The following is a 14,852-nucleotide window of genomic DNA, read 5'->3' on the forward strand; positions in this document are numbered from 1 at the left end:
GCTTCTTCGGCTTCGGGGGAATGCGGCACTCACTTCTCCCCCTAGGCTGGGAGGAGAAGCCTCCGAGGCGGCAGGAGCAGAGGCAGAGGGAGCGCAAGCGCCTCCCCCACCCTGTCTCTGGGGGCAGGATTTTCTGACCAGATTTTCCTGTGCCTAAATTTCAGGGGTGATCTTAATTCTCTTCCTTCCCTCCCTCCCTCCCCCCACCCCGTGCCCATCGCTCCTTCCTCGGGCCTGGGGCTCCATCATGCAGCTTTAAAGGCTGCTGGAGCTGAAGGGGGAGAAGATTGAATTCAGGGAAGGGGACTGACTGCTGGCGCCTGCGGCGGGTCCGGCTTTGGGTGGTTGCGGCGCCGGTGGCTGCGGCTGCCTGGTGAAGGTAGCAACAACTGCAGCAGCAGCAGGAGCAGCAGCAGCAGCAGCAACAGAAACAGCAGCAGCAGCAGCAGCAGCAGCAGCAAGAACCGCGCTAACACCATAGCCTCAGCGCCTGAGAAAGGGCACCCGAAGGGGCCGGTCCTCCGTAGCTCTGTTCCGTCCCTTATTCCTCGGAATGATTGATTTGTTGCTGTTGCTGTTGCTGTTGTGAGTGGTGGCGGCGGCAGAGAGGGTGACAGCAGCTGGCACAGCTGGGAGGCGGCAGGCGCCATTGCCAGGACGACTGTCGGGGGTGCCACGGGCTGGCGGGCGGGGGAAGGAAGCCCTTTACGCGTCCGACGGAGAACTCGGTTGGAAGAGGAGGCGGAGGCTCAGCTAGCGCAGGTGCTGCCGCCTGCCCCACGCTGGGCCCCGGGCCATGCGGCCGGAGTGAGAAGGTGCTTGTGGCCCCGGCGCCCCCAGCAGCCTTGTAGCCTGGGCAGGTTGGACTGGAGTCTCTCCAGCGTCGGCGGCATGGCTTCTAGCTGGGGCTCGGGCCGGAGCGGGCTCAGCTCCTTCGCCACTGCGGCCAGCCAGGCTGCGCCGGGACTGCGACTCGCCCCGATGCTGCCCTTGCTGCTCCTGCTGCTGCCAGCTTCGGAAGGGTCGCGGGCCTTCCCCCGGGGGGCGGCGGGGCCGCCGCTCAATAGTCCACCCCTGTCCATCATGGGTTTGATGCCACTCACGGACAACGTGACAAAGGGCAGCATCGGTCGAGGGGTGCTGCCTGCCGTGGAGCTGGCGATCCAGCAGATCCGCAACGAGTCCCTCTTGTACCCCTACTTCTTGGACCTTCGGCTCTACGACACCGAGGTGAGTGCGACGGCTCTACCCCTCACTCAGCTCAGCCTTCCCCTTCCTCTCAGTTCTTCGATCCTTCCTTTGGTCCTGTTGTTCCCCCGCGCCCCCCCCCCCCCCACTCCCGGCCTTCCGGGCCATTTCCCCCCATCTAGCCTAGCCGCGCCGAGTGGTTACTGTTCAGAAGGGAATTGTAGGGAACCAGGTTTCCACTGTGGACCGGGGCCGGGGCTCGAGGGGCAGTAGTTCTCTCAGGGTGCCCCGTGGCGTCGGCCCTGCAGTAAGAACTGGGCCAGAGGGATTAGGGATGGGGAGAAGTGGGGGTTGGCGGGAGGGCTCGAAGAAGCACTTTACTGAGGCAAAGAGGAGTGGAAAGATGAGGGAAGGGGCAAAGGAAAAGTCGGGACAAAGAAGAAAGCAAGGGGGGGGAGGGACACTGAGGAGAAAATAGGTGTCTTTGAAGTCACTGGGCTATAAAGATGGAGAGGAAAGAGCCCGCTGTCCTGCCCTGTGCATGCACGGAGAGGTCAGGGACTTCTCTTCTAGGGAGGAGTTTTGACCTGTGTCCAGAGACAGGTGTGCTTCTGACATCAATTTGCAGAGGTTGATTTTAAATGGAAGTGGGTTTTATTATTATTATTATTATTTATTTCTGTTTTGGGTGGGGGAGGTCTATGTAAGTGTTTCTAGCTCATTCCTGGGTTGCATTCAGCAGTCCTATCCCCCAAATGCAGTCCGTACGGATTTAGCAATAGAGAGAGGTTGGAGTTTTGTTTCTCTCCAGGGAGCCTACAGCAGCAAGGGGGAGAGTCCACATGCAGCCCTTGAGTAACTCAGTTGTAACTGTAGAAGGAAGTGAAAAGGCAGCGGATGTCATCCATTTCATCGATCGTTTTCCCTCCGGAGAGAAGGGAGGGAGGGGCAGGTGCCCTTGCTAAGGGGGAACGGTAAAGACTGGGGCGGGGGGGAGCGAAGTGGGGAGGAATGAGGTTGGATCTATCCTTTTCATCCAGGGTTTTGTGGCAGGTTGTGGGTTTTCTTGCAGAGTACACAAACAGGTCGCCTTGTCCTTTTTCTTACAGTGTGTGACATACCATGTGCAGTTTCCAAATGCGGACATTTGGATTGAGTATGGAGGGCTCGTTGAGCCTACAAAAATTCCTCTCTTCCTCTTTGGGAAAATTCCCTCAGGGATACTGACCAAGTGGGCAGAATCAGCAGAGCCTGGGCTGTCCCACCAAGCAGCGTCAGGGCAGGTCACACAAAAAGCCCGCCAGTTTCACATGCCTCGGGTGACAGTCGAGGGAGAGAAATATGTTTTAGTGCGCATAGTAGGCCAGTTCCGAGTCTCTTCAGTCACCAGACTCCTTTCTTAGAAGGCTATTGTGGTTATAAAAGTGTCTTGTGGAATGATCTCTGAGTTTAGTACGAATTTCAGTGTGTTTGCAAAAGAAAGCCCTGGTATGGGCTGAAACCGCGACCTGAAGGTGGCGGTAATTTCTAGAGAAAGACAAGATTTTTCGATAAACATTTCCACAGCAACCTTGGTGAAACTATTGAAAACCGTCACTCTTATCATTTGTCATTAAAGAATCCTTTACAATTCTTTTCATTTTCCTTCCCAGCCTGTTTCTATGTAACCTCCAATTTAGATAGAAACTGATAGAAGCAAAAAACAAAACCAAAAAGCCCAGCACTGGACAGTCTCCAGTTCCCAGCTGCCCCATTTTATTTACGGAAAGACAGTGATTTATTTCTACATGGATGTGAATATCATAAATATATATATTATAATATTTACTATACACATATTAATATTTATTCTTTTACCTTTCCCTCAAAGATATATTAATGACCAAGAAGAGGATTAAGATCAGATAATATAAAAATAGTAAGAAAACATCACTGGGGTAGTTCCCAATGGTGTAGGCTTGTGTGCTGCATATTGAAAGCCAATGCAGAAACTGTCTTCCTGGAAGAGACATCATCTGCCCAAAGAAAATTAATACCAGTAGTGTATGAAATGGTCCTACAGAGAACTAGAAGTATTTCCCCCCTGAAAGTCACACATTTCATATAACAGCACAATGACCTAAAAATATCTAATTTATATTATTTTGATTTCCACCCATCTTTTTTTTTTCTAGTTTAAACTGTTCTCTCGGAGAGCTGGTGATTGTCTACTCACAAAACTATATATTGAGAGCATATGTGGTTAAACAGGGTTTACCCTACCTACGTCATAACCAAATGTGAATTGAACTATTCAATTTTCAATATTATTTTTTTTTAAAACATAGGATTAGAAAGCTCATCCTTCAAGATATTTATTTAAGGTCCCTTCTCTGCAATAGCAGAATGCAAATACTTAAGGTATTGATACTTAGTACTTAGCTGTGGGATGAAGCATTTTTATTTCTAAAATGTACCTTTGATAGCACCCTGTTTCAGAAACCCAACAACCAAATATTTCTTGGCTTCTGGTGAGGGTGGCGTATAGAAATGCTAGATGGTGAATTTAAATTTGATGAGGTCGTCTAAACCTAATTTTTATAATTGGTTGCTTACTTTTCTTCCTGATAGGATTCAGTGAAGATTAAGTGAAAGGTTTTTTTTGTTTTTTTGTTTATTTTGGTCAAGAAAATTAACTTTGGCTAATAAATATGTGAACTCAATAGCAGTAGAGAAAAGGAGAGGATTGATAATATAATTTAATAAAAATTTTAAAACCTTGATTTCTTCAAGGCAGACAGACAAGCCTTATTCACAAGCAAAGCAAAGTGAAGAATTATCCAAATAATTCATTGGAAAAATTGCTTTTGAGGAAAAAATCATGGAGATTTAGATCTGTTTTATTCAGATCAGCTGTCTGCATTGATTAATGTTGCTGGATCCTTCTTTATGCATTGGATGGATTGAGCATTCAGGCTTTGGCAAATTGTTCTGAGGGATTCTGCCCTGCCATGGTCCATTTAATTCTGGCATATAGAACTGACCTCCATCTACATTGCCCCAAATGAAACTGTAAATGAAATTAATTTTCTTCTGATTTCATGAGCCTCTGACTCTTGTACACCTGTTCATTGCATTGCACATCCACCCTCTCCCCATTTTGTATAGGTTTACACTGACCTAGGTGATATGGTATAGACAAGGAAGCAAAGGACCTGGGTTCTAGTGTGGCTTTGGGTAACTCAACCTTTCTTCAGCCTCAGTTTCCCTATCTGTAAAATGAAGGGTTTCTTAAAACCTCTAAGGTCCCTTCTAGCTCTAAATCCATGATCCTCTATTTCTATGAGATTTAGCAATGGCTTAGTTAAGTTGACCAACTTTAGACAGCCAATCCCCAAAAAATACAGTAGAAAGAATTCTTTGGGGGGGGGGGCTAAAATATCTGACAGTCTAGAATAATGAGAGGTAGCATGAATTAATGGGAAGAGTATTCATGTGGTTCTGGATTAGAGTTTCCCCTCCCCCCCTTTTTTTTGCAAACTAAAGTATGATTTTAATCAATTCACTTTGTCTCTAGACCTCAGTTTCCTTGAGTAAAAATGGGGAGGGGCTCACTAAGGATGCTTTCAGCACTAACATTGTAAATCTGGATTGTTGTCAAATCTCCACTTTGCTGAATCTATGTATCGAAAGTGAAATGAAAAGTCAAGGGAATTGTCTGGATAATTAAAGAAAAAGTGGAACGACCCAGTTTTCTTCATCCCAAGTGTTTTTGGCCTGAATGAGCTGAATCAACATATCTCTTTTCCAATGTACTTTGTGCTTTTAGGTCCAGATTGATAGATCATAGAGGCTTTCCTTCTATGGAAGCTCACCCTCTGTGAACTTACATCATAAGCACCATCAAAATATAAGGGTGGAATTGGTGTTGTGGTATGAATGGGTTCAAAGTGCTACACCCAGTGAAGACCAAGCTGCAGATCAGCAGCATAGTAGAGGGCAAAGAGTGCCAGACTACATGATTTAGTTGCAGCTGGTTGGCACAGTAGATAGAGAAACAGCCTGGAGTCGAGAAGCTCTGAATTTAAATCCAGCCTCAGACACTGGGTGAATCACTTAACTGCCATCTGCCTTGATTTCCTCAACTGTAAAACAGTTATAGTAATAGGACCTACCTCCAAGAGTTGTCATGAGGATCAAATGAGATGATATCTGTAAAGTGCCTGGTACATATAAACACTTAATAAATGCTTGTTTTCTTCTTATCTTCTTTCCTTCCTAGGTTCTAGCCCCATTTCTGCTACTCACTATCCATGTGACCTTGAGCCAATTTCTTAAATATGCAGAGATCTCAGTATGCTCCTCCATAAAATGGAGATAATATTTCTTGCATTACCTCTGTCACCAGGGCTGTTGGGAAGAGCTTGGTAGACCTCAAAATATTGTAGTATAGGGATCTCCTAGCATTATTCGTAATAGGAAGGGCTTTTACATAAGAAGGCAGATCCCAAATACACTATATTGCAAGATAGGTTGGAATGACCACAAAAATGGACAAAGTAACACAAGAGATAAACAATAGCTTAAAAACACAAACAGAAAGACTTTCAAGATGAGTTCATGGATCAGGACTATGATATATGAAGAAACAGCCTCATTGTAATCAATATGGGAGCTTTTTAGGAGGCAGCTTCAAGACATTATCTCTCTACAACACCTGGGGGTGGGAGTGGGGAAGGAGGATGTAGTGAGACCTGGGCATTGACTACCTAATGGGAGATATGGTGAAGTGTGATCAAGTCCTTCAAGTTTACAACTTGTGAACACTTCTTCTCTAAGTTACATTGTAAATTCTCTTTTGTTAAATTGTAATAGGTGTGAATTGTATGTTCCTTGTATGTACTGTATGCATGTATAGTCCTGTATTTTGCCTTTTTTAGGTAATTGGTGTTGAGAACTCCTGGAGTGGAAATTCCTTCCACTGATGTGAATTGGCATCTCATCTTTAAATTAGAGTCTGACAAAGTTGCTTAGGACACTGTGGGATTAAATGGTTCTGCTATGGTTATGGAGATAAGCCTTCATCAAAGGCTGGACTTAAACCCAAGTCTGTCTGTCTTCCTGAATGCCTCATATCCATTACACCCACTTGCTGCCCCTCCCCTATATGTTTCACATGTCATCAAACAATATATATATATTGGGGAACTACTCAAAAGCCAAACCTAGAGCACTACATTATGTATTCTTTTTTTGTTTGTTTGTTTGTTTTTGCAGGGCAAAGAGGGTTAAGTGACCTGCTCAGGGTCACACAGCTAGTAAGTGGCAAGTGTCTGAGGTCGGATTTTAATTCAGGTCCTCCTGAATCCAAGGCTAGTGCTTTATCCACTGTGCCACCTAGCTACCTCAGGCCACTACATTATGGGTTTCAACTTTTTTAAAAATTAATTTATTTTTTGTGGGGGGCAATGAGGGTTGAGTGACTTGCCCAAGGGTCACACAGCTAGTAAGTGTCAAGTGTCTGAGGCCAGATTTAAACTCAAGTCCTCCTGAATACAGGGCCAGTGCTTTATCCACTGTGCCACCTAGCTGACTCCGGGTTTCAACTTTGAAGTCCAAATTGACCCTAAAATGAATGAACACCTCACCCAGTACAGATACTCATTCACCTTCTGACCTTGTCACTTGTGTGTATGTGCCTGTCCTTTCTATCAATGAACAAGTATAAATCAATCATCAGTTCAAGTTCAGTGAGGTGATATGGTGATTTCTTAGGTTTTTTTTTTTCTTTTTAGGGCAATGAGGGTTAAGTGACTTGCCCAGGGTCACACAGCTAGAAAGTGTTAAGTGTCTGAGGCCGGATTTGAACTCAGGTACTCCTGAATCCAGGGCCGGTGCTTTATCCACTGCACCACCTAGCTGCCCCTTCTTAGGTATTTTTTAAATGTCTTTAAAGTTTGGTATTCTACCATATACTGTATAGGCTGCTTTTTTTCTTTAAAATATTTATTAATTTTACATCAATGATTGGTGTTTACATCACCAAAATATCTTTTCACTCTCCTCCCTTAGGAACATCCCTTGCAACAAAGAAGAGAAAGCAAGAAATAGATAGATTCATAGATACATAGATTGGTTAAACTAACCAATCTATTGACTAATCAGCCAATTTACATAATTCCATTTGCCTTCCTTCTCTTTTCCTATTTGTCCTGCATGTAGCTTGCTTTATATAATTGTTTGCATGCTGTCTCTCCATTTGATTGTAATCTCCTTGAGAGTGGGGACTGTCTTTTGCCTGTTTTTTGCATCCCCAGTGCTTAGCACTGAGCCTGCCACACAGTAGGTACTTAATAAATGTTTATTGAATGAATGAATGTAGTATTCCATAACCATAGTCCACCTCTGCAAAGACGAGAAGGAAGTATATTATAGTACTTCTTTTGAACCAAGCTCAATCATGATTTCACAACATTTGGTATCTATTGTTTTGTTGTTTCCATTTACATTGTTATAGTCATTATAAATATTGTTTTCCCATTTCTTCTTATTTTGCTTTGCATCAGTTCATATAGGTTTTTCTGTACTTCACAGTATTTATGATATTCATTCTTTCTTATAGCTCAGTAACATTCCATTGTATTCTTGTATCATGGTTTGCTTAATCATTCTCCATTTCATAGGCATCTGTTTACTATGAAAAGTGCTGCTACAAATATTTTGGTGCATTTATTGGGCCTTCCTTTTCATCATTAACCTCCTTCAGTTGAAGAGTATGGTTATTTTATTCACCCTCTTAGCATAATTCTAAATTGATTCCCAGAATCCCTGGAGTAATTGACAGCATTGTACTGGCGTTCCTGTCTTTCCATAACCTCCCAAACACTATTTCCATCTTCTGTCATCTTTGCCAGTTTACCATTACGAGCCATAAAACTACACCTTATTTCTTATCTTCTGCAGCTCATGAGATAATTTAAAGAAAGTGCTTTTAAAATATTCAAAATGGCTGATTTTGTCTCCTTTTTTTTCCTAGTTAGCCTATTAGCAAACATTTTAAGAGGAAAATGGCACAAAGATTTCTAGTGTGGCCATGTAAATAGACACATATACATTGGTATTAAACATGAGAAATAGCTGTGGTCCAGCGTTTTGAAAGTGGACTTCAGAATCAGGGGAACCTGGCTTTGAGACTAGACTAGGACAAATATTAGGCCCTTGACTTCTCAGTGCCCCAACCACCTCTCTTAAGATTGTAAGAAGCAGAGAAAGTGACAGTCAGCATTGGTAGAGGAAGTTTTCTCGCTGAGAGCTTCCTATATCAGTGAAATCACATGTATATGTATATGTATACACATATGCCATCCATATATATATATATATGTACACATATGATATATCTAAATCATAGATATAGGGACTAGAACTGTGATTATATTAGTTAGATAGAATTCCCAGACTAGGGGCAGCTAGGTGGTGCAGTGGATAGAGTGGAGTCAGGAGTACCTGAGTTCAAATTTGGCCTCAGACACTTAACACTTATTAGCTGTGTGACCCTGGGCAAGTCACTTAACCCCAATTGCCACACTAAAAAAAAAAAAAAAAGAATTCCCAGACTAAGAGACTCTTTCTAACAGTTCAGGTTGGTACCTTCTCTGCAATTTATAGTCTTGGGGGAGAGGAAATGTGGTATAATAGGTAAAGAGCAGGTTTTGAATCCAGGACATTCTGAACTCAAAACCTATCTCAGTTTCCAGGCTGCATGAACCCAAGATTCAGGAGGTCCCAGGTGGTATGATTTAAGGAGGAGCAGGTTCTTCACTCATCTAGCCTGTTTCCTGGTCTGTAGATGACCCCAAACCAACTTGCTAATCAACCAGCTTTGTGTGCTGTGGTTGTCACCTCTGATGAGCCTGTGTCCCTTCCCCCACCTGGGCCACTCCTACTCAAGCCTACCTCCTGGTTCCCATCAGGGGTGAAAAACCCAAGTTCTGCCTCAGCACCAGCAGAGACCCATGTGATCTCTCCCCTGAGGGGGAGCCAAGGGCTCAGCCCACTCACCAGACTGTGAGCTTAGTTCCAGATGACACTGGTGCTGCAGCTGATTCAGAGGTTCTGGGGTCTCTTTCTCTGGAGAGGCCTTCCTGGGACTGCATCTGTGTCAGGGTGACTATGGGGTTGGGCTTGACTCCTATCTCAGCACAGCTCCCTCCTTCTGACCTTCCAAGCCACCCTTGGTTGGAAAATGATTTCAGCACATTCTTCTGTGGATTTTGCTGCTCCAGGCATTGTCCTATGGCATTATTTGGAGGTTTTTTGGAGGGATTGAATCATGAGTTCAAGAGCTCACTCTCAAAACCTATCTCAGTCAAATACTGGCTATGTGACCCTGGTTAAGTCACTTCACCCCTAACTGATCTAGGCAGTATATGTATACATTTATATAATTCATACACATGTGTACAATACAAGCATCTATACCATATGGATCTGAATATCAGTCTCACTTTCTTTCAAAATCTTAATTATATTGAACCCAAGTATAATTAGGGATAGGAATTGGACTGGACCTGTGATGATGATGAAATTGCCTCTAATAATGTAGGTCATCACCATCTCTGTTTTAAGGAGCAGCCTATAGATTGAGAGGTTAAGTAACTTCACCAGGGTCCCACAGGACAGTATGTGTCAGAGACAAAGCTTGAACTCAGTTTCCCCCAACTTTAAGGCCAGCTTTCTATCTAGTGCGCCTATGATTGTTGTTTTTAGAGTGTATATGTACATATGCATGCATACACATGTGCACACACATGAGTATATAAAATATGCATGTACACACATGTGTATATGCATACACACCACATTACACACATGTACACATATACATATATAATGTTTCCTTTCAAAGGAATCTCATTTTGGGAGTATGACATATTTAGGGGGTGCCTATATTCAAGCCAATATGGTACATGAATATCATCATCACATCTGCCTCCTCCCTCCTATGCTACCTTCTGGTAAAATGCATTGTGCCTATCTTACACTCTTACCTATGCACCAAGTGCCAGTTTTGTGCTATACTCCCACCCTTGACCAGCTGCTTTTGAGAGTGAACAGGTTGTTCAAGCTTCAAAGCCCAGTCCAATGTTGGCCTCTGCTGAAACCATCAGCATGCTCACATCAAGGGAACATTCCTTTGTCTGCAGTGTGGGTCTTTGTTTCCCTGAAAAGTGGCCTGGGGAGCAACCATTACGTTCCCCAGAGGTCTCGAAGATGCTCAGAGAAGACCACGTGAATGCCCACCACATCAGTGGAGAATGAACCTAGGCTGCTTTTCCTCGGTTTCTACTGCAGTGATGGATGATATACAACATGGAGAGCAAAATGACTAAGCCCCATCTGTTTGGGCTGTTTATGAACATCTTATTCTTAGTGTGTGTTTTTCTGAAATCCCATTGATTTCCTCTTGGCATAAATCTAACTGGCATTATCTTTAAAGAGACAAGTAAAAATATTCCCAACTTTTAAGAGAAATGAAGACTCAGTACTAGAAAGGGCACCTGGCTTTGTAGGTCATGGAAGGCCAGTGGTATGGGCAAGGCCCATGAAGGGAGGGCACTATTCAAAGAGGTGGACTTCTTACTCCATGAGTCCTTTTGCCTCTATCTATCTGTTCAATTCACCTTATCTTCTCCCACTTAAACAAAGATGCAGGATGCTAAGTGATGCAGGATGACCTGATGCTAGGAAAGTAGCCAAGGCTTGAATCCTCATGGATGGAGTTTCCAGAAATCTCCAAAAGCCATCGCCCCACCCTCAGGCTGTCATTTAGGAGTTTACAGGCTTTATTGGTCATTGAATAAAGAAAGGAACCTTACTTCCTCCAACACTTAGAGTTTAAGTTACTTGCCTAGTCCAGTGTGTATCAAAGGTGGGATTTGAACTCAGGTGTTCCTGATTAGCTCTCAAAATCCATTAGTCCATATTTCCTTTGCCTGACTTAGAAACTCTGAGTAAGGTAATATGCTCTGGAATAGCTGAACAAACAATTCAACAGATATTCATTAGGTGCCTGCTATGTGAAAGGCACCATGCTAGTAACTCCTTTTTGTGTGTGATGGCAGGGAGGTGTTTGGAGTCTGAATGTGTGGGTTTCTGGGAGATGTAGTCCTGGACCAACAGCCATTTTCTTCCTCTCCTTTGAGGTTTGTAAACCTCAGGATGAGTGTGGCTGTGAGAGCATGAGCTATGAGATGAAATTCCACCACACTGGGAGTTTCAGACTGAGCCTGTGGCAGTGGGAAAAGCAGTCAGCTGTGGTAAGGCATTTCAAGAGAGGATGGAAATTGAATGGTAGTTGGAGTATGCACATAGAGACTAAGGAGCTAAGTGTGGGGCTACTGCCTGAGCCCTGGACACAGCAGCCTGCAGGGCCACTGCCAGAACCCTGGGTGCTGCAGCTGTCTCTGCTTTCAGTGGCCAGAATTGGATAGTGGTTACTGAAATTCCATTTGAGAGAATAAGCACCAGACTGTGAAGGATAGTCTTCCCCTTCCTCCCCCTTCTCTCTGCCCAAGCAGGCCAGAAGCTGATTGTCAAGATTATTCTATTTTTTTTAAGAGTTACTTTTCTAATTTCTGTTAAAGTAGTTTCAATTTCATTTTCTGGCTAGACAAAACCTATTTAATTGCAATTGATGTGTGTTGCTTTATTTGCAAACAGGTGGGCTGCAGCAAGGAGAAAGTGTTTGATCATTGGTATGAGATACAGAGGACTAGGATTTGAGCCGTGATCCAAAAGTGCCAGGGTTTCTCCTGGCTGGGGGCTGAGTCAAATTGAGAGAGAAGAAATGATTCTTATGGTTTGGATTTTGAAAATAAACTTCATAAAGGCAGAACTGAATTGGATCCTTGTTTTTCTTTCCTTTGCCTGGACTAAAAATGAGTCAAAGTGTCATTTTTCCTGCTGGGGCTAAGGTTAAATAACTGCGATGTGCACCTCATTTCCTCCTTCCCCTGTGCCTCCTGCCCAGGCACACACAGAGAAAACTTTGCACAGGTGTGTAGAGGCAAGAGTTCTGACTAAAAAGTGGGTGCTGGTGGGAGAAAAGATATAGTTAGCAATGACCACATTCCAAAGGTAGGGACCAGAGGAAGGTATGAATATTCTTTCCCTTTTGACTTGACTTCCTACCTTAAACCTATATTCAGATAGACGAAGGAAAGCTATAATGGGCATTTGGGACACAAAGACCAAGGAAAAACATTTTCTGTTCTCAAGGGGCCAACATTCTACTAGAGGCCTAGTAGATAAGTATAACAAGCACATCGATAAATACAACACAAAGTAAAGAGTCAAAGGAACAGATGGAGAGATCAAATGAAGTGTTCTAGGAATATTTAAAAGACAGAATCTTTTCTTTCTTTTTCGGGGCAATGATGGTTAAGTGACTTGCCCAGGGTCACACAGCTAGCAAGTGTCAGGTGTCTAAGTCCCGATTTGAACTTAGGTCCTCCTGAATCCAGAGCTGGTGCCTTATCTACCGTGCCACCTAGCTGCCCCCTAAACGACAGAACCTTAATACTTGGCCAGGGTTGGGGGGGGTAGGAGGGGGAGGGGGATGGGGTAAAGCTTCAAAGAAGATGTGAGTCTTGAAGAAAAGTACAGAATCTGAAAGTCAGAGAGGAGGCAGGAGTATTTTCCAGACAGGGGAGAATATCATCTCAGCATTCAGCCAAGTGTATGGTTATTGTGCTCCAGTGTGTCCTTATTACAGTGACTTAGAAGCTTGGAATGGGAATTTGGGTCCTTTAATTTGGCCTCCTACCTGAAGCATGAATCCCTTGCATAGCATTCTGTACAAGTGGCCATCCATCCTCCCTCCACTTGGAAATTTTCAGGGAAGAAGAATTCATTATACCGTCAGGCCATCCTTTCTGTTTTGTAGGACAGCTTTAATTGTTAGAAATTCCCATCTTGCACTGAGCCAAAATCTGCCTTCCTGGAACTTCTACTTATTGGTCCTAGCCCTGCCAGTGGAGTCACACACAGCAAACAGAGCCTAGATTTGCCTGCCTGCATTATCAGTTTCTTTTAGTACTAACCTCCTCATCACAGTACTTATCCCCGCCCCCCCCTGCACTAAGTTCCAGCTGTGCTCCCTGACTCAGCTCCTCCTCCAGCCCCAAACTCCAGTAATAGAAAAACTTTTTCGGAAAAATTTCTCCCTGAATGTGTAGTCCCTCCATTAAAGCAGAGAGAAGGATGACTTGGCGGGGGTGGGGTGGGGTGGACAGAAAGAGTTTAAACCAATACCGTATAGACTTTCTTTTGGGGGGAAAATGGTAAGCAGAGTGAATCCAAGATTTCAGATGTACTTCAAAGGAATAGGAAAGGTTGGGAGTTAATAGTCTAAAAAGGACCACATTGATGCAGACAGAGACAGAAGTATTGAACAAATATATTAATTGACTAAATCTATACATTTTGCACTAGCCTGAGGGAAGCTGAATGGCAAATTACAAAACCTTATGAAACCCAAATTACCTTGCAATTGTTTTTCTCTTCTCTAGGCACTTATTTTGTTGTTTTTCTGTGCTTTTTGGAAATACAATTTCAGTAACTTCATGGTTTCTTCTTCTTCTTCTTCTTCTTCTTCTTCTTCTTCTTCTCCTCCTCCTCTTCCTCCTCCTCCTCCTCCTCCTCCTCCTCCTCCTCCTCCTCCTCCTCCTCCTCCTCCTCCTCCTCCTCCTCCTCCTCCTCCTCCTCCTCCTCCTCCTCCTCTGGCAATTGGGGTTAAGCGACTTTCCCAGGGTCACACAGCTAGTAAGTGTCAAGTGTCTGAGGCCTGATTTGAACTCAGGTCCTCCTGACTCTAGAACCAGTGCTCTATCCACTGTGCCACTTAGCGGCCCCCATCTTCATGTTTTGTTTTGTTTTTTTCTTATTAAGGTGATCCTTACAGTCTTACCATGATCCCATCCATCTCTTCACATAGTGCCCATGGAAGAGTTGTCCAAGGTTCTGGAAGGCTTTCCTCATTTTTTTCCTCATTATTTTTTAATCTTGACATAATTTAGGTCTAGAGAATGATAGAGTATGAGAACTGAAAGGAATTGTAAAGGCCATCTAGTCCAATGCCTCTATTTTACAAATGATCAATAATAATTCTTGGGTTACTTCACATTTTAAAAGTTGCCGTTTTAAAAAACTCATTTATGATATTGTTCTTACCAAAATGAATAGTGTTGGGAAATGGATCAGGTAACATTCTTTCTTAAACTTTCAAAGATAAATTGTTAAACTTTGAATTATACACACTTTCCATTAAAATGCAGGAGGCAGGGGCAGCTAGGTGGCGCAGTGGATAGAGCACTGGCCCTGGATTCAGGAGTACCTGAGTTCAAATCCGGCCTCAGACACTTAACACTTACTAGCTGTGTGACCCTGGGCAAGTCACAGCCCCAATTGCCTCACTAAAAAAAAAAAAATGCAGGAGGCATCCAACAACACAACTCATCTGTGTCATGAGCCTACACCAACTGATGCTTCCAGAGTGCTGACTCAAATTTGCTATCATTTGTCCACACAATAGTAAATAATTGCGACACTGTATTCACCATCATTTGGAGAGAATTTATCATGCTAGTCTTGCTTTTGTTTACTTTGATTTGAACTTTGTTCTC

The 14,852-nt window shown here is 43.7% G+C and overlaps 1 protein-coding gene across 2 annotated transcripts in view; it reads left to right on the forward strand.

Moving 5' to 3' along the window:
- Nucleotides 1-368: 368 nt before the first annotated feature.
- Nucleotides 369-14,852, forward strand: part of GABBR2 (gamma-aminobutyric acid type B receptor subunit 2) — an 866,539-nt gene continuing 852,055 nt past the window's right edge. The window contains exon 1 of one of the 2 annotated variants that reach the window (XM_043976613.1): nt 369-1,230. In XM_043976613.1, coding sequence (XP_043832548.1) covers nt 892-1,230 — 339 coding nt within the window. In that variant the 5' untranslated portion in view covers nt 369-891. The remainder of the gene's footprint in view (nt 1,231-14,852) is intronic. The other variant, XM_043976612.1, reaches the window with a different exon arrangement.

Source organism: Dromiciops gliroides, chromosome 1 (genome assembly GCF_019393635.1).
Source record: "Dromiciops gliroides isolate mDroGli1 chromosome 1, mDroGli1.pri, whole genome shotgun sequence".
NCBI classification, from domain to species: domain Eukaryota; kingdom Metazoa; phylum Chordata; class Mammalia; order Microbiotheria; family Microbiotheriidae; genus Dromiciops; species Dromiciops gliroides.